This window comes from Metopolophium dirhodum, chromosome 2 (assembly GCF_019925205.1).
Source record: "Metopolophium dirhodum isolate CAU chromosome 2, ASM1992520v1, whole genome shotgun sequence".
NCBI classification, from domain to species: Eukaryota; Metazoa; Arthropoda; class Insecta; order Hemiptera; family Aphididae; genus Metopolophium; species Metopolophium dirhodum.
Genome location: NC_083561.1, coordinates 21,649,259 through 21,670,947, shown reverse-complemented (window position 1 = coordinate 21,670,947; position 21,689 = coordinate 21,649,259). Strand labels below are relative to the sequence as shown.

General features: G+C 29.0%; 1 protein-coding gene across 2 annotated transcripts in view; it reads right to left on the bottom strand.

Moving 5' to 3' along the window:
- Window positions 1-47: 47 nt before the first annotated feature.
- LOC132939124 (uncharacterized) overlaps window positions 48-21,689 on the bottom strand; it is a 93,183-nt gene continuing 71,541 nt past the window's right edge. The window contains exons 3-7 of one of the 2 annotated variants that reach the window (XM_061006149.1): window positions 10,849-10,961; window positions 10,522-10,691; window positions 8,015-8,245; window positions 3,968-4,233; window positions 48-563 (exon numbers count right to left, since the gene is read on the bottom strand). In XM_061006149.1, coding sequence (XP_060862132.1) covers window positions 475-563; window positions 3,968-4,233; window positions 8,015-8,245; window positions 10,522-10,691; window positions 10,849-10,911 — 819 coding nt within the window. In that variant the 5' untranslated portion in view covers window positions 10,912-10,961 and the 3' untranslated portion in view covers window positions 48-474. The remainder of the gene's footprint in view (window positions 564-3,967; window positions 4,234-8,014; window positions 8,246-10,521; window positions 10,692-10,848; window positions 10,962-21,689) is intronic. The other variant, XM_061006150.1, reaches the window with a different exon arrangement.

The following is a 21,689-nucleotide window of genomic DNA, read 5'->3' as shown; positions in this document are numbered from 1 at the left end:
TAAGTTAAAAACTAAAAACTTAAAAATACATTTAGGTTACAAATTCAGTTTAACATTTAAATATATATATATAATATATAATTATAGTTTTTTGGTTCACCTACAATAAAAACATAATTATCAATTATTATTATACAAATATTATCATAATAGTTCAAAAACATTCATAATCATTTACAGATTATATCCTCTAGACGTAAATAATTATTGTTAATTATGTTAAACATTCAGAATACAAAAATCCAGAAATCAGTGATTGCCATTTATTATTATTTAGAAATTAACTTTTGGACGATGCATCGACGATTTCTTTTACGCAACAATATTTACAAATTAACGTCTTAACATAATATTATAAGGGTTACATTATACCACAGTAATTAGTATAGGTACCTTAATACAATTTTGTTAAATATATTTATTATTTTATAATGTTCTTAGTTAAAATGTTAGTTTATTTAACTATTCAAGTTGTTACCTATACATGTATTCAGTGTTATTGTCCATTGGTCCAAATTCTTCCCGGTCTAGTGAATTCATTAACTCTTCGTTTTTATTTCGAACTGAAATCACAGTACATGTATTAGTTTAAAATCGGGCGTGTGTAATATGCTTATATGACTAAGTATTATTATTTTGATGTTATACTGTTCAAATAATTAAATAAAAATATTATTTTCTTATTCAAACAATTTATCTTGAAATATCAATAGCATTTTAATACGCTAATTCTAAACTTGAAAAATGTATTCTATATTAGTATTATGTGATAGTTAGTTAGGTATAGAGTGATACTGTAATTAAAAATAATAATATTAAGTCGGGCATTATGTTAATTTTAGAGTGTATACAAAAAATAAGTGATTATTAAAAAAAATATTACAACATAAATTGAATGATATACGAAATAATGTCTCGTTTAGTGTTTGCTGTTAAAAAAAAAATCACTCTAATGTATGAGAGGGTGTATCTACCATCTGGGAGACTCGACAATGGCTGTTCATATTGCAAAATATTTGCAGGTGAGGGGGAACTAAAAAAAAAGACCTTTCCCAACATTGTCTCTCTGCAGCGAACAACTCGGATGTTAGTTATATCATATATCTACCTGGCTACCTACCTACCTATATATAATATTTTATTATTCGCATGGTATACTTGCGCCTCAATGCATGCATTTGCCATCAGTGTTTTTGTAACCTTGCCCATTGCAGCAGTCATCATAAATACAATTCCTCAACAATACATAATATTATATTACACATTGTAATACATATTGTATTATGTTTATTATTAGTATAACGTTACTTTAGTTTTTGAATCGTTTAATAACATCATGAATATCATCAAACAACATTGGTATTATGATTTATTAAGACGCGTTTTGCTACACAATAACAATATAATATTATATTATATTGTGCGAAGACACATCACAATTGCACATATTCCGACTTCATCATCAATTGAAATACGCCTATATATGTATAATCGTTATTTTTGGTCGTTACACACGAACGGGTTTATTAATTTATTTTGTGTATAGGTACTTGCGTCGCTTCTCTCTCGTCTGTCTTCTTTAAATCAATACATCTGCACAATGGTCTTATCTGAGCACTGCAGCAGCAGCAGCAGTAGCAGATACCGGTGGCACCACACAAGTATAAGTATTGTAGTGTATTGTTATGATTATCATGATACTTAATTACGGGTGGGGGGGACGAGGTGGCCGAGCGGTCTAACGCGTCGACTGCGGCGCTGGCAGTCGCGGGTTCGACTCCCGGCCACTGGGCGGCATTTTTCTTCGGGCAAGTCACGGTGTCCGGAGAACAAGTGCCGCCATCCCCCCACCCCGGGGCACGGCAGAAACCTACGGGTGCCCCATTAGAAATTCTGCCAAACACAACACACACGTGTACCAACCTACCCAATATAAAACCTACCAAACCTACCCAATATAAAAAAACCTACAGTACTCTCCCCACACCCAATGGCCTATGTTGCCGCGGGTTACTCAATAAAAAAAAAAAAAAAAAAAAAAAAAAAAAATTACGGGTGGAAGACAGACGAAAAACATCACTTTTCGAGAATTAACTACATTTTACTCGTTTTCTTAATTTATTACAGGTACATAGGTATTTGAGTTACGACATAATGTTATATTATTATTATATATTAACGCTAAAAAGATGATTCAGACAACATACTTAACATACAACAAACGCGTCGTGATGTCGCTCACGGCGTTCGGTCTGCGAGATTGTTATGAGAGTAATATAGAGAGAATACAAAATCACTATACCGTATAATATATTAATACACATATTATTACAAGGTGGAAGATCGCGAAAAAGTTCATGAGAAACAGCTGTTGCAGAGTTTATTATTATTATAAACAGCTGACAGGGTGAGCAAGTATAAATCTAAAGGTGCACGAAGTGTGACGGTATAAAAGCAAGTAAATAATATATAACATAAGTCTGAGTGTATGTAGGTATGTTCATGCGAACTCGACGACTGCGAAATAATTTAACTTATCCGACTCTATGATTTTGTCCGACAAAAAGTACGCTGACGGACGTTTCAGCAAACACGTGCGCATGCATGCGTGTGTGCCTGCACCGTAATAATTTCATCATCGTCACATCGGCCAGTCCATAATAGTATAATATCATAACCGTGCGCACTATAATATAATATATATATATATATGTAATATGTATATAATAATTAACAGTTATAATGTAAGAGAGATGTCGGTGCACCAGGTTTCGCCGGAGACTGTCAGGCAAGAGTTTATGTGTGTGTGTGTGGGGGGGGGGGGGGGATTTAAATGTTTTCCAGGGTAAGGCATAACAACCACTGGCCCAATAAGTACCTATATAAAACTTTAAAGCACAAATTTAAAAAAAAAACCAATCGCTTCGATTGGTAGGTCCCCCAATTACCATTAAATTATGTTTTATAATTATATAGACTATAAGCGTGGCTATAATAGTTGTGAGTCTTCCTATGCTGAACAGCTGATTTTTGGCGATAAACTGCGCACATCACTCTGGAGACCAATTTCTATACGGTACTCAGCAAGCTGTATATCTTAAATTGCGATCCTAAAGTAATAATATACTGCAGTATATATTCTTTATCTCGACGTAAGTATTTTGTACAATATTGTACTCATCTTATTGTGGATTACTAATCAATCATTTTCGATTCATAATGATTTGCATGTTTTAACACAGACCGTATTGGCTCTAGAGCCGGTTAATGTTGACTCATTTGGACCCGTAATCCGGCCCAAGACTAATATCTAGGGTAGGGAAAATTCATACTCCTGCAATCTTGCCCCACCCCTGTGAGTGTTATAATTTTAAATGGACGCCATTCCCTGCCACATCGCCCATTCCGTCCGTAGGTGAGAAATTTGAGAACTAGAAACTATAATATCATGTTAGATGGTATTAAAAAATATTTTATAGTATATCGTTCAGATTGGCTGTTTGCTTTTAGCAGTGTTGTAAATATGGTAAGTGGCTAATAAATAATAATATCGTCGATATAACAGTCTTACCTATCTCCATCATTTATTACAATAATAATATGGAGATACCACTTTTTCTATGTCTTAAAATCATGCATCGGAGATAAGACGATCTATAATTATCAATTTCATGGTGGATACAATTATAAAATTGGAATTATAATTTTATCGTACGACGATGCGTTATTTTTGCATTCATTTTAATCAAAAATAATTTGAAAAAAAAACGGAGTTACGACCTTTTTGGTATTTTGAACCAATATACGCCATATAAGTCACATGAACTGCACTAATTGCATATTACCACATATCAACATACAACTTGATTAATTATTAATTAAGTAAACTAAGCAAATTGTATAGTTATTACTTATTATTTCGGATGTATTTTTTTTTTAAAGTTTTATTTTATGAAAAATTACCCACCGAGTTCGTCAATTACGGGTGCCATTCTTAATGTTACGCCCACCAACAACATACAAGTGATGAGCAACAGTCCGGCGGTGATGATAATTGTCCATCTCGCTCTTTGAGGCAAGTCGTCTGGATGTATAGTGGGTACGGGATGTGGTCTCATTACATTATGTTTATCTTCTCCGAATCTTGTTCTTCGGATTTTTTTTTTCAACCGAGTCTTTGGGTTTTGAGCCTCTATATAATGCCGATTTTCTTCTGACATGCCAGCAGTAGATCTATATATTAATGTACAAATATTTCTTTTATTCTTACGTATTTAATTATTCTTTAAAACACATAATACAGAGTCTACCTGTTTACCATTTTTTTTTTGTAATTTTACCATTCAATAAATATAATTTAGCAATGTATGACATTTTCATTTATAAATGTTGATAATTTAATACATTTGGAAGTTTATAAAAATGTTAATAGCTACAATATTATATTATTATATGTGTTATATTTTATTAAATAATATTCTCCATATTAGGACTGATGCCAAGATGATTTTTTTTAACGTGATATACAGTCAATTAGTGTCTACCTATATTATATAACTTATAATGTTGGTTTCAATTTCAAATGTTAATACAATATAATGTATAATGTATAATGTATAATGTATAATATAATGAGAAAAAGTAGAAAATAAAGTTATATTAAGTACCTGCTACATATAAAAAGTAAAAGCATGCATATTATACTCAGTGATTATTTTAACACGTGTAAATTTGGATTACAATTTAATACCTATATTTACAACCACCTACCTTTATTTCCATTACCTAAGGTAGAGCCGCCACCGAGTCGTATTAGCTCGAGGTGGTAGCGCCGACCGCGGGTCATTATGATGGACGACCAGCACCGACGGTACCGACCCACGTACTGAATTAATGTCCCGAGGGACGGTCTGTCCAACTACTGAACGCCGACAGCGTGACTATACCCACCGAAAACAGTCAGTAAGAATCCGACCTCACAAGCATATAAGGTCGCTTGACTGTTACAGCGGTGCTGGATTACACGGGTGGGTGACCGCTGGCTATACATTACAACCTTTCACAAGTCTCCGTCGAAGATTGGACATAATTCACGGAGTCATGTTAATCCACCCCTACCCACTTGGGGTGTGAAATACCGGCTCTCTAAGTCAGATAGTGTCTAAATTGCAGTCTCTAAGAGGTCCCGAAGATATAATATATACGTTGCAAATGGGACTGTACTGGAACGCAAGACGGAGACAACCACCTGATTTCTGGACCGAGTTTAACGATTTTATTTTTATTAGCTATAGGTCCTCAAATGCAAAAATACCCATTTCCCAATTTTGTTTTTGAAGTACCTACCGCGGTATAGCCTGTATATTTTACAGTGGTGTAAAAACGATAGGACTTATTACTGGCTAGTGAACGTGTTGATGCTGGTGAACGATTGATGCACAATAACGTTCGGCTGTGTCAGTAGCTTAAACTTTGAAAGTGGGAAGGGTTCATTGCGTTGAAATAGATCTACCTGTAAAGGTAAAATACGTCCAAAATAGCGGATGTAATAATCGGGAAGTAAAAAGAGCGAAAACTGAAATAGCAAGATGTTAACAATGGCAAAATCCAAAACAAATATAATTTACCGCGGATAAGATGAAATACTAATTGGGAAATTATTGGGAATATTGACGTATATGAGGTATAAATAATAATATTGAAAGTAATGTGCGATAAACCCACATCATAGTATTATAATTATGTACGATAGCCGGTAATTAGATAAAAACAAAAATAAATTGAAGAAGGATAAGTGCGGGTCTGTGTGAGAACTAAGAGTGTGACTGTGACGAGACTTATTTGGGAATACTTTGGGCTCATAAGAGCAATTAGAGATTTGTCTTTTGGGTTCTTCGACTTTTTTTCTTCTTTTTAGATTTATAAGTGAATCTTTTTTCAATAAATAAACGATGAGATGAATTACACGATATTAATAACTTAATAAAAGGAGGCCCCAATGAACCTGACTCGTCAATATACCACTTAATGTATTAAACCCATTGCAAAAGTAAGAAAATAGCAAAAGCCTTATGGCAAATAATAGCAAATACATTTTTGACACTGACAAATTACTCCATTATAGTTAAAATGTTATTACCTAATTTTTAAAGACATTAAAATTAATAATAATAATTATGACTCAGTAGATAGTTTGATCGTTATACATTACTTATTCGGCTATTATTTGTAAAATAATTATGTGGATTTTTATATGAAAATTAGACTTTTTTTTGCTTTGGATTTAGTTTTTTTTACTTCGCGATTATTACTTCGTTATTATTATTTCAGCTATATTTAATCTAAACTCAGTAGACTCCCACCTAACTAAAATTTTGTTCTTATTTTTTTATTGACCTTAAGCATCGGCAACTATGGATACTAGCATTTTGTGGGGTATTATGGTTGGTTGAGGAACATGTGTACGTGGGGCGAGGATTCGTCACTAAAAACCCGGGTGGTCACCCATCCGGAAAATAGTGATTTCGGCCGATGCTTGACTTCAGAACACGTTAATGACTGAGGCCAACCACCGAGTACATCAGGCTCCAAGCTAAAGTTTATAAAGCCTATTGATCGACTATCGTATCGCTAAATGGTTCTTTCAATAATATATAGTCATCACTCGTTAACACAAAAATTGTGCAAGTTTTTAATTATGATTTATTTACATATTTAAGTCATGTAGACTTAAATTATAATCTGAACTCTAGTCTCCCAATACAAGCTATGCTTACAAGGAGTGTTGCATACTGTCTATTGTTTTATTTTTGAAATGTATTGTATTAATATTTGCAAATAAAAAATTATAAAATAACATTTTGGATAAAAATACACCAAACTTCTCACTATTCATTGTAGTTATAAACTCGTAAGTTTTTACTTATTTGATCGATATCATACATTTTTAATTCAATATTCATAAACCGAATATTTTTCTGATATTTTTTTTATGTATACAAATCGAATTTCGAACGAAGTGTTATTTAGTAATAACACTTATAAATATACTTATAACTTATAAGTATTTAAAGTTTAGATGAGCATAGCAGTAAATATTATGTACTTATTGTGTAACTCTTCGTTCATTTAAACTTTAAATACTTACTTAAACCTTATTCGTCTGGAGTTCAAATTTTCTACATCAAAATGTACTCTCAAAAAAATATTTTGGTATAAAAATTATAATAACAAAAAACATATTATTTTTTTTTTTTTAAATATTGTTTTGTTATGACTTCAAATTATGTAGAAAAAAATATATATCTCACTCAAAAAGTTGGTACTTTTCGAGATAATGAGTGTTAAGTGTTTACAGACTGTTAAAATAATCACTTTGTATATAACTATTACCCCTATATAATATACCTAACTTATTAAACTTTCGTAACTTTTTCTCATTAATTTGGGTGTTTCTTTTGAAAACTAAATTATTTTAATCTTATAAGCAACGGAATTTTTAATTGTATAAAAGTAATATTCGTTTAGTTTATTAAGCAAGTTTGAATTATATTAGCTTGTATCCAAGTTGACCTTACGTCCTATGATTTATCATATTTTTAAATTTGAATATTACACCGGATATGGCGTATGGTATATACTGTATACTATTTAGGTAGTAATATCCTCAGATACTATGTTATCATATATTGTATATAAGTATCTTGAAATATGAATTATAACGATGGGTAATAATAAAATCATAGGCATAATCTGGGATAAATTCTTGGGGGGGAGGGGCAAACTGTGGTAAAAATATACATTTATAAGGTAAAATTACGCTATTTCCCACTCAATTAAATATCTGAGTGGGCAGTTGCCCCCCCCCTCTCCAGATTACGCCTATGAATAAAATTATATAATTAATATTATTTAGTTCTATGATCACTCTCTTAATTTTTCGTTCTGTAAAGTGTAAATCGTAATTAATGGAATTATAAGATTTATAAGATCATATAATTATATAATATCAAACCTTTGCAATGCGGCGGTAAGGATGTGCCCCCCTAAATAGGGTACTGCAGGTTTTTGAGTCTGAGGCCATTCTTCAACTTGGGTAGGTTCTTCTTGTCGAACGATCCCATCACAATGGTGGTGATGGTGGTGAAATAATTGGTGATCTAGATCATGTCGATGCTGATGATGGTGGTGATGGTTGTGGTGATGGTGTTTTTGACATGAATGCATGCAGCGACCCTTTCGGCGTCTGTTTTTATTTTTTTTTGAAATTTAAAAAAAAAATTGTTTTTAAACTTATCTAAACTTCATTTGTTTTTTATTGTATTAATTAAGTACCTACCTATAGATTGGTATATAGTACAAAATATTGAAATGGTAAATACTATACTAGGGCCCTGGGGCAGTAAGGATGACTACTATTCTCTATGGCTTTTGAGTTTAAAAAGTTTAAAATCCTTTTGATTAATATTTTTTTAAATCACAATAAAATAACTAAAATATTAAATCTTAATTTTTCATTTAAATAATATGCGGTTTGATCAAAATTTGAGTTTAATAAAAAACTTATCAATTTTCAAATTTTCATAATTATGACAAATTTTGTTAAAGTTTTTAAATACTTATACAACAGTGACTATGATGTATCTTCAATATTTTTTAATTCTGTAAGAAGAACTTTATTTGTATTAAATTGCCTAACTTTTGACTTAGGTAAAAAATTTATTAACATTTTCAGACAATCAAAAAAAAAAAAAAGATCTGATATTTTATAATGTTTATAAATAGAATCCAAAATATGTATTCATGTTTTGAAAAATTTCAAGTACCTATTTAAGATGATTAATTTTTTAATTACAACAAAAAAAAAACAAACTCAAAAACTAATGTTGCGTATATATTCCGTATTTGGTTTTTTAGTTTTTCTTGATTAAATACAAAATAAGTAAAAAATAGTTCCAATTTTATACCAGAAACCATCCTTAATATTGAAAATTGAACTATTTTAATAGTTTATTCTACTCTGAATCGTGTCCTAAGACAACAGGCACTCAGACACATACAAAAAAAAAATCTTATCTAAAAGTACCAAAGCTGAGTGATTATAGTTCATTTGAACATTACACTTATAAATTATAACCAACAAACTCACATATAGCTACATGTTTTATTATACGGATATGGATGTTTTATATTTAAATTCATATATTAACTAAAAAGCTACTAGTTACTATATATTTTAGGAGCTTAATGTTTATTCATTACAAACTTCAACCATTATTAATTATTATCGTATTTGATAAACGTAATGATTTTGTCTATGAGATAAAGTAAACAAAACTTCATATTATTTATTACTTTTTATATGACATTTAGTTTTGTACACATATATATTTGTACGAGAATTTGATATACATTTCAAAGAAAAAATATATGGTTTAATACTAAATTATTATTTTGAAAAATGCGTAGATGAAATTAAATATATTTCATAAAACGTTAAAACATTATTACATTGACCTACATTGCAATATAATTCGTTGTTAGTGAAATTAAAATTGTTATTTATATATTTTATATATATTTTTATCTAATAAAAAATATCTTGCCCGACAATTGTATTTGTTTCCAGTAGAAATATATTTCTGTAATCGGCTTTTTTTATCACAAAATATCTGGTACGTAAAAATAAATTACGTGGATTTTCTTATTCAGCGTAAAATATCCAAAAGGAGATATGTCGTTATATTTTACAGTTCAACTGATAGATAAATAGTTTTAATTAATACATCAGAGGTTTCAGTACCGAGTAAAAGAATAAAAATAAAAATGTATTGATTTTCTTGAGTGGGAAAACAAAGTGAAACGTTTTTTTTTCTGACGGATGATTTTTTTAATAGGTGCTAGAAACCTACGTCCCACACATAGCGCAATATAAATGTGACATTTGTTAACTTACATGGAATGAAAAAAATGAAACAAATAATTTCATAGTTACTTATTAAATAGGTCAAATAAAACGAAAAATTGTTAATATTAGTTATAACATTTTTTCTAAACTTTCATAGCACTAAGGTTGTCTGGGGTTTGTTGTGAACTGTAATTGTCTGTGTTTCAATAAATCGATATTTATTTAGGTGATGTCTGGTGAAAATTTTTTTTATTCAATAACTTAAATCATGAATAATTTAAAATTTGTTTTTGATTATGATATTAATGTATTATGTTTCTACAGATAATACGTCAATACAAAATTATAGAAAAAATGTCACGGCTGCAAAAGTTCAACGAAAAGCAACGAATTATTATTTTTGCTCCAATGGGTATATTATTGTATATTGATTTTATTGGACTAAACGGTATCAATTGGAATGACTCTAAATCTGTAACAATAGACTTTCAAGAAACAAATAATTTTTAAAAATCAATGATAACGTCTGTACTTATAAATTTTCCAATGTCTACTGCCAACAACCCTTGCATTCTCTCTCTCCCCCCCCCCCCCCAAAGTATATGAACACATACCCTAGTTTGCGTTTGTTTTTTGAGTTTTTCTCTGCCAATCTTTGCACCAATAACTTTGGCTGTATCCTCCATTTGAGTTTGGCCTCACAAATATCCGCTTTGATGGATATGACTTTACGGTTGACTAGTGCCGCCAGGATGTGATGCACCCGGTAGTCTTCGTGGTCTAGCTAATAAAGTACGGAATCGATTAAAAAATAGTAATCTAAAATGATACAATACTATTTAATACATTTATAGGAAGCTAAAAAAACAAAATAATAACGTTTCTTTGAAAACTTCATTAGAACAATAAATTGTTTCACAATAATATATTATGACACTCACGTCGCACAATTGCTCCGGGTCCGTGGAAACTGCCTTCTCCTGTACCCGAATACTCGTACTCATTACTTAAGGTTTCGATTAATAACAACCGCCGACAGTCACATTGTAACCTGCTTTCATATGAAATAACCCAATTAATAAGACGTAAGTGGCTTATTAAAAATAGCGTGCAATGAAATGTTAAAATACTAAAACTGAAAAGACAATAGATAATATTATGGGAATGCATGTAATTATTATAACATATTGCATACGTAGACAAGTATAGTATATTTTCGTTCTTTTTCGCCCTGAACAAATCCTTTAAACTAATCCTAAGAATTACAAGTAGACACTATTTGTTTAACCGAAGAATGAAATGGGTATATTGAATCAAGGTTATATATTTTATATTAATATTATATTTTGTTGATTGTTTATTCTGGACTATATATTGGTACCGGAGTAGGTCCTGACTCTTGATTGATAATGCGTCCCCGAAAAAAAGGTCATAGTCAAATACTGCGTAAATTGGGTATTTTTGAAACGGACCCGAATTGCGTCCCGAGACATGCAAAGTGATACATATATATTAGTTTGTAAAGTTAGGGAACAAAAAGTAGAAAAATTAAGGAAAAAGATACATAAATTATTTATAACATAATATATACAAGAAAAAATTAAAGAATATTGCAATTATTAATATACACGATAAGGTGACATTTTTTTTTTCATCACAAGTGTATTGTGTTACTGTATGGTAGCTCGTAGAATATAAATAATTTTCGATTTTTTTTTTTTTTTGAACTTTTAAATAACGCATAGGTACTTACTATTCTACATTTTTTTACAATTTATTAAAATATTGTTATCTCCTTCCCGCTTCCGAATAGTGAATTCACGAGTAAGTCTTAGCCATGCCTGTTCTATATCTCGTATTATATTTTTCGTTTTTAAGTTATTATTAATCCGTATTATAAATTTGTTCATAGGTGAAGCTTTTTGTGTCAGTGTTAATACAATAGTTGACGAGAGCTTGTTATCGTGCCTACGGTTAATTTATACGATAGAAGTCATATCACTTCGTCGCATAGGCGCAAATTGACAACATTTTTTGGAGGGACTCAAACACCTCTCCCCATAGGCCATATTGCTTAGTACCACAGAATATAAAAATTAGTACTCATTACTAGATTTTGAACTGGAGAGGGGGGATTGACTGATATTTGGGGGGAACTAAGTCCCCCAAGCTCCCCCCCCCCCCTATTTGCGCTAATGCTTCGTCGTATTCGATTCGAATCACTCAGTTATTTTTAAAATATATTGTAATAAGTTACAGAGTACATATTGTATACGTGCATAACAATTTAATTATTTACCACAATAAACAGAATAATATTATGATTCATATAGGTTATCATAATATTATTATAGTATTACTTTGATTTGATTTAACTTTAAATCTATTAAAATTATCTTGATTATAAAAGTATTCGACGATAATTAATATGATTATTTACATATTTACATATCTAGATATATACCTAATAATAATTATTTACAATCATTTTTTTGTCGACATAATATGAATATATTATGAAAGTAATAGCGAAAATAGCAATTTAACATGTAAATAATTAATTTTGTTGTAGTTTAATGGTTAATGGTTCAAGTAATTAAATAAGAGTAATCAATAAAAATATCTCTGTACCTTTCAGTAAGTAACTATCATTTAGCTATTATAATTACAGAATACATTAATTTGTGTATTCGCATCATTAATGAAAGAGTGGGTTAATCATTATAATACAATTATTTTAATATGTCACCGTTTTAATTTTGATTTTAGATTAATGACATATTTTACAAGTAATAATGTCATTCATTGTTTTATCGTCTGATCATGTAATAATTAATATTACTATATGTCTCATTTCTGAATTTTACAAAGCCATAATATTATAATATTGTAATATTATTAAAAGTGTATAAGTAGGTAACAAGTGGTGAACTTACTAAGTAGACAATAGACCTATGTTATAGTCATAATAAAGAGGTGTTAACGCAAAATAATAAATTTGTCATTACAATACCAGAGAAATATTTATTTATTTATTTATAAGTCGAACACCCGCAGTGGGTTTATATTGTATTGGCAGTTTGAACTTTTAAAGGACGTTTAAAATAATAATAATATGTAAAACGTTAATTTACACCGTAGACACACGAAAGTCAACATGTGGTAATCAAACGTTATAAATCAATTATAGGAACCCGCAGTATGTCTGCCACTCTGACCCCTCAATATGGTTATATGTATATAATATGTCTATAATATATAAAAAAAAAAACAAACATGCAACTGTTGTGTACTCCACTATTGTAAACGTTCTCCGTTTCAGCGATATTTTAACATTGAAAATAAAATATGTCATCGATCTATAATACTATTACGTATTCGTGTCGAAAAGTCAACAGCAAGAATTACTTATAGGTATACTTTTAATACAAAATATGGCAAAGAACAATAATTTGCTCGTAAATGGGAACAGTTTTATATAGACACTAACGAGTTGCATTCAGTAACTTTTTTTTGTCAGCTTATCATGTTCGAACGATTCGTTCGTAAGTTCATCAGGTTGTCTTTTTACTCGCAACAAACACAATTTTTTATCCAAACAATTATCTAAAAACCATTATGCCTTATCGGAATAATATTGTGTAGCCCTAATCTGCAGGTTATGGCCTTTGGGTTTTGTACCGTATATTATATAGCTCACGACGAATAGCGAGATTTTAATCCCAACGCAAATTAACACGAACGCAACAGAAACCGTACAAAATCCAAATATTTACCGAAGCTATGCAGTAATTACACTAGATAATTAAATATTCATATTCCATGCATACTTAATTGGGGATTTTTGAAAAGCCGGACATGCAGCAGGGTATACACGGTGACCCGCGGATGCAGGGCATTCGTCTTGCTTTGCACGCACTTTGACGCAGGATATACCTAGGTAGTGGTTATATACCTACCGTTATTAATTTATTATTATTATTATATTTATAATTAATATTATTACTAAAAATAATTTTCTGAGCAGGATCTTTTTTAAATTAAGCTGAGGCTTCAACATCTGAGGTCATTAGCCTGGAGTTTTTAGTAGGTTTTATTGGTGTGGGGGAGGTACGGTTGGTTTAGAACAGGCATGTATGGCGTGTAAAAGGCTCAGAGCACGACTGAAGCCATACACGGATACACCACTCCACACTGCACCACACAAATAATATTTAATTATTGCAGGGAAAAAGTGTTAGATATAATATATTATTTGAGTCGAGTCTCAAAAAATTAGTTAACTCAATAGGTTGTATTCTTTCTATATTAAAATATTAGGTATAACAAATTGAACGAATAATGTTCATGCTCGTACAATTGGAATCAATAATTAATAATTTCATCGATTTGTGTTTTTTTTTGTTTAGAGCCGACAACGAATCACAAGATTTTAATCCTAACGCAGACTTACACAATCGTAACAGAAACTGTACAAAATCCAAATATTTACCAAATATATTATGCTGTTATTGCACTAGATAATATAATATTCATACTCCATGCATAATAAATTATGGGTTTTTGAAAAGCCGGACATGCAGGATACACACGAGGAGTGCAGGGCATTCGTCTTGCTTTGCACGAACTTTGACGTAGGTCGCAGCATATACCTAGGTAGTGGTTCGTCGTTCTTAATTTATTATTATTATACTAAAAATTATCCAAAGCAGAATTTGGTTTACTTAATACTAACATACAATACATATATTATTATAATATATTTTACAAGACTAAGTACATGACATGATGTGTGTATATTTTTTCCAGGAAAAGTATGCCTATAATCAAATAATATTTAATCATTGTGAAAACAATTTCAGATACTATTTGAGTCAAGTCACGAAAAATTAGTCTATTCAACAGGTTCTTATTCTTTTTTTATTAAAATATTATAACAAATTTAACGAATAATGTTTGTTTGATTGGTGCCTACCTATTAATAATTCATCGATTTATGTTTTTTTTTTTACTTTACAATTTTACATTACACAATTTGCTAGACCTTAAAAATCGTAAGTTAAACAAAAATGGGACTTAAACCATCGGATTCGTAATACATCGTTTTACCACTACTATTGATTTAAAAAGTAATGTATACCGTATACCAGAATACCAGATGCCAATCATCTAATGAGATGATGAATTATTACAATAATATTCGACCGAACCAGCGCGTTGAAAACTGCGTGAAAAAGACGACAAATTTTTCCAACTAATTTTACTCCATTTTTACGCTGCATTAGGTATTGTTGATTTAATCAATTCAATACAGGTGGCTATTGAACTGTTTCTAGAAACTGAACCAAAGGGCCGTTAATTTCTGTGAAATCTGTAAATACTCAATATTAACTTGTTTCAATTATAAACAATAATAATTTAATACAATATTTGTAAAATATCTAAAATATGCAGACTAGGGAAAATAGCTATTGTGTGTTTTGTGCCATTAAAATATATTAGCAATATAAACCTACGTAGGTACCAGTGTCGTGCTCAAGGGGGGGAGGTTAGGGATTATATCCTCCCCTCATTGTCTATTTTCACTGACCTACAGAAAACCACTTATTAGTCATTACAGCTGTTAAGAGTCACTAATTTTTCTAAATTATTAATTTTATTCGTTGAATCAACAAGCTTGACATTTAATACGAGGCTCCTAATATATTCTTATTATGGCAGTTGAAAAATATTAAAAATACAGTCACAATTTTTTTTTATAAGCATTTGGTTTGATTTTTGACAAATTACGTAAAAATCACGAAAATGTGCAAATTATTTTGAGTTAGAAATTCATAAAAAATTTTATCTATCTATTTAACTATCTAAGATTTGATCATTCAATACAAGATTGATTCCCTATAAGTTACCATTTAAAGTACTAAAGTACCATCTTCATCCAATTTGCTAAAATATAAAATACTATATGTTGAAATCAAAGCACTCCTCTGGTAGAAATTTTGTATCCAGGATAAAAAAAAAAAAATAAATAAATACCATTGTAAAACCACAAGCTTCTAAAATGATTTTGTAGTTAAAAATGTATATATATATATATTAATAATAACAATACAAGGATAATATAAAATATCCTAGGCTGCCAGACCGTCTCTGCTCAGAACCGTTTTTTGCACATATTATATGTATAATTGAATCCAAATTTACAGTCACCCACTTGTAGCCTACTGTACAGCAGAGAAACTTCCACTTACCGCTTTTTTTTGTTTATTTAAAAAAAATATGTTGTCCCCCCATTTTAAATTCCTGGGCACGCCACTGGTAGGTAGCAATTACTAAGTAAGGCATCATGGGGTTGGGGTATGCGAATACATACTAGTGATAGCTAAGGAAGGTACGCCACTGCCCCATGTGATCCGAAACACATATGTAAAAATTTCTATTAAATAAACGATGCTACATGAGGGCTAAGCAATGCCACAGCAGTAGGGCCTCCATGTAGTGGTTTTTTCCAGGAAAAAAAAAGGTACCAATTAGTAATAATTACTATATAGATGATAGATGAGATATTTTATGTAAAGAAATATTTTTAAAAATTGTTATGGAAGCTAAAATTATAGAGAAAATTGAATTGTAGAAACACTAGAAACACCGAAGTATAATAGATTAAATAGATAGGTAATGTAAAATCATGAAATTTAAATTGTACAGTATATAGGCCACAAAGGCACTCTCAGGGCAAAATGTGATAGCAGTAGATTGAAAATACCGAATAATGAAATTTCCCTTTGACAGGAAAAAAAAAACAATTGAAGGATCGAGTAGACAAAAGAAAAATTAACAATTTATAATCCATCATGAAGTTAAGTATGAAGAATTACTTCAATATTCATATACGTTCAATTTAATCCTCATCTTTACATTGTGTTTAGTGTTTATTTATAAACACGGTCTATTAATAAATACCCTACTTATTAAAGTGGTACATTTTAAATCAATTTAACACCGAGGAATTATTACGAGTAACCCAAGTGAAAATACTGTCCGTCATAATGGTGCCTCGATAATATTATACACATATTGAATTCGAGTTTCTACAGTAGATATTCTGTTATTTATAGACGTAATGTATATTATTGATTTTACAATGATATTTTTTTTATTAAGTCTTTTGACATAATAATAATATGTACTATAGAATATAATATGTACTATTATACTGTATATAGATTGTAAATTCTATACCAACAGTTTATTTTTGGATTTTCATAGCAAAGTGTGACGTTTTATTAAAATACCGTAGCCTCTAATACACCAATTGAAAGTTCAACACCAAAATTTAATTTCCATGCCGGGAAGAAAAATACTCGTTTATACAATGATTTGAAAAGCGATTAAAGTTGTATTGATTAGTATATTAATTAGTTCTACGAACAGTGATGATATTTTGATGGTTTATAGTATTTCATCTGAAGTTTTACTATTTTATGGCATGATTATTGTCTTAAAATCAAGTCATGATAACATTATACAAGATTTTTATATAGATTTTTATATTGAAGAATAAGAATTGTTTACAATCATTAAACCTTGTTTTATAACACTATATACTATAATATAATATGTACGGCTATATAATTTATAAGCACCAAAGATATAAAAAAATACTTATTTTATAATTTACGCCAAAATTATAGTAGAACATAATAATATATTATATGAGATAGGCGCCAAAAATGTAGAAAATAAATATTATGATTTGTACCGATATGAATATTTTATACATTTCAAAATATTGAAAATCGTCAAAGATCTATTGTAGGTATATATATATACCTATTATATATACATATTATATAATCATCGTAAGAATCTATACTTTTGTTCATTTAACAAAATTCTTACTATTTCTTTACACGCAATTGTTTTTGTAAAATTAACTATCCCTATATTTACGGTATAGCTTACGCGACTGCTTACCATACTAACTCTAAGTACTAACAATATAATAAAATATTACACAAAAACTGACGATTTATCATAATCAGCCAACACATTTGTCGATGAAGATAATTCGTTCAGCGTTTGTGAACGATATAGGTCTAAATTTAATATTTGGAATGAAGCACCTATAGCACACAACTATCTGTCTATCTGCAATTTTGGTGCTTTCGTTTTAGCACTTTGAGTTTTCCACACTGAATATAATATTATACATCAACGTTTTAAGAACTTCTTACATAAATACAAATTTTATTTTTCAATGCAACTCGATTTAAAAATTATCAAAAAATAAAAAAAAATAATATTCATAACATATTATAGGTAATGAATGGACCGATGAGCTCCGCCATTCAAAATGGTTTTTCGAAGTGATGATTCATAATTTTTTCAAAAATACAATATTGGCTTACGTCGAAGTGCAGAGTTAACCGAGAAGAGTTCCAACAGTCGTTATTTTTTTTGTTTTCCGTCCGCAATTTTTAGTAATATATCATATGACTTCATGTATATGTTTTAAACGTTCGGATGAGCTTTTCGGTAGGATATACTAAGATAAACAAGGGATATCAGGATGATTTATGGCGTTGTGAATGCACTTTAGTGGTTATATGTTTAATGTTTATGTAAGAAATTTTGAGGCTATTGTTTATGCTTTCAATGGTCACGTTTCTGGAACAGACATTATTAGTTTGGGGGCAAATAGATTAGATTGATTATATATAGTGAATAGCTGCGCAGTAGATACCCAAGTTAATATAACATCCAAGTGTTAAACCAAATCTATTCAACATAAAATATTATTGTAATACTTAAAAACAAATTCTCGAAATGATTTTTGATATATTTTTTTTCGTACTAAATAATAATAATACTAATTCTTTAATTCGAACGTGTGTTTTACTCACTCCTTAGAATATTGTTGTCAAAAACTATTGACTATATTATGACGACACGACGTCAATTAAATAAAATTACTGTTTTAACATTAGGTATATAGTATATACTTATAAAGAGAACTATTCATACCTATTAATTTATTTTGAAGTTTTTAAAAGTGTTTATTCAATGACAACATATTATTATGTTTTTGATAGAATTAATAAAAAAGTCTTGTATAGTTATAAATAATGTCGGACAATAAAATATTGTTATAATATTTGTTTTTTATTTTCGGACAATAATTGTTATTTGTTATTTCCGATTTTATATTATATTTTTGGTTTAATTTTATTTACTACAGTTATTATTGTAATTTAATTTTCAAAAGTCAAATTATAGTCTTTAGATAAATACGTACGTCGTATAGGTATTTACAATATGTTAATATACTTAATAGATACTTAGGTGTCTATATAATATTTGACAACGTTGTATTGATTAATGACTATAGGTACCTACATAGGGCTACATGCATCTGAAATATAATATTATATTGCACTATGCTATTAATCGTTTTTGTGAATTTTTGAAAATAAATTCATTTTGGTACAAACTTCGAAGTTTTATAATCTGTAATACTGTAAGGTATAATTATTAATTTCTATATAATATATTGTCAGCTGTAACAATGTGCAAGTATTATAAATTACGTAGGTAGTCGTTAAAGACTAAAGTACACATTTTGTTGAGGTATAATTACAACTAAGCACTAAGTCAAATGGATAACAGTATTAAATAAGATTGAAAATTATGAAAGTTATAATTATTTATCAATTTAGTTATTAAGAGAAGACTGCAAAGTATCGAACAAGTATTAAAAAACATTAATTAATATATTGTCTTAAACCAACACAAGCATAGGTAGATATAATATATATTTAAATATTATAATATACTCGTAGGTATACACCAAAACAAAAAAATATTAAGTAGGTAGGTACGTATTTAAATATAAAATATTGAATAGAATATATTTCAGAGACGATTGGAACTTTTTGTTAATGTTTTATTAAGAATAGAGAAATTTATAAAAAAAACGTATCGGGCAAGTATGTAAATACGTATTTTGGCGACAGTGATGCCATCTTTAGTACAAATTTTTTACTACAGTAATAGACTTGGTTATTTTAAACTGAAGATGGCAATATTGTCGTCAAAATGTATATTAACTTAAAAAATAAAGCTAATATTATGTGTTAGGTGTTGAGTTTTTATTGTTTTCAATAAGACACATAATTGTATTTAGAAATTGGAAAACTTATATATTTTGTTTATTTTAAATTGTATACTGGTTTTACCATATTTTTACGTAGAGACAAAATGTTTAACGAGTTTCATAAAATAATTGATTCTATGGGTGTTGTTAATCAAAATTAAAATTACACAAGAGCATATTATAATATTACCATGTTGAAGATTTTAACTAGCAATGGATAGAATTTTGAATCGAGTGTTGACGAAACATTTTACAATATGTTATGTAGTCTCCATTTATTGTTATTTTTCCGATTGATTTGTATTATTTCGAGTTATTCTGGGCAACTGATTATTGTATAGTTTGAAAATAATTTATTTAAATATATTTAATTTAATTATATGTATACAATCTTAATTGTATACGACTCGATAAATATGTGATAAATTCCATATAATATATATATATAACAAGATGAAAATATTAAGCTAATCTCATTTCTAGTACTTACTTGGTAGTCAAATTTTTTAACTCCCCAATTTAGTGTAAAATATAAAATACTATATAATTGTGCATTTTAAATTTTAACAACAATTAAAATATAAAAATATAAAAATTCTCAGTGTAGTATAATTATTGTAGAATTCAGATTTACTGAAAATATTTATTTATTTTCAAATATAGTGACCATCGTAACATTATTAGTGTTTTAGTAGGTTACTGGTACATATTATATAAACGTGTAATGTCAGATTACTTGGATTTATATTATGTTCCTTCTTTAAAACATCAAGAACATAGTATGATTGTTTTTATATGACTTTATACGAGATGTCTAAATATATTTTAAAAATGACGAATTTTAGACTATAATTATTATTTTTCCATGTCAAAGATCAAGCTCTATACATTTTCTAATTTCTTAGGGATTAATGTCTCGATGGTGATTATTTTTAAACTAATTTATGATTATATTATTTATGGAATTTTACAATAAAATGATACAGAGCTTATAAGATATATATATATATATGATTATCTCAACTACAATTAATTAAGTATTAATATATTGTATTGGTAGGTAACTTATAGGTAGGCCCATATTAAATAAATGAAACACATTTTAATTTCAATAATTATAACAAAATGTTCTTTGTATACACGAAACTTAAATGTATTTTTTTAATAAAAAAAAAATATAATGTTTATGTATTAGGATTTCTATTTCCACCTATTTTCAAAATAATGTTAATTAATATGTTAATTAAAATGTATAAAACTGTATTTAATTAGTTTGACAGTTGTACGACTAGATTTAAATTGACTATTGAAATACGTAAAAAATAGAAAATTTAGGTATAAAGTAAAAAATAAATTATAGAAAGTAAAGACACCAATCAGAGATGAGATAGCATAATATACAATATACATCTACAGAGCAGAGATGATGTAGGTATAAACTAATTTAGAAAACGAAAGAATAGTCAAAGATTAATTTAAGATCCTACCGTACAACAAAAGTTAAACAAATGTGCGGTTGAGATTATAATACCAACCATATAGTTTATTTGTTATCGACTCAATGGTATTTAAAATAATTCAAGTTTCATATTTCAGACAAGATAAGCATCTAACTTACCTATTGCG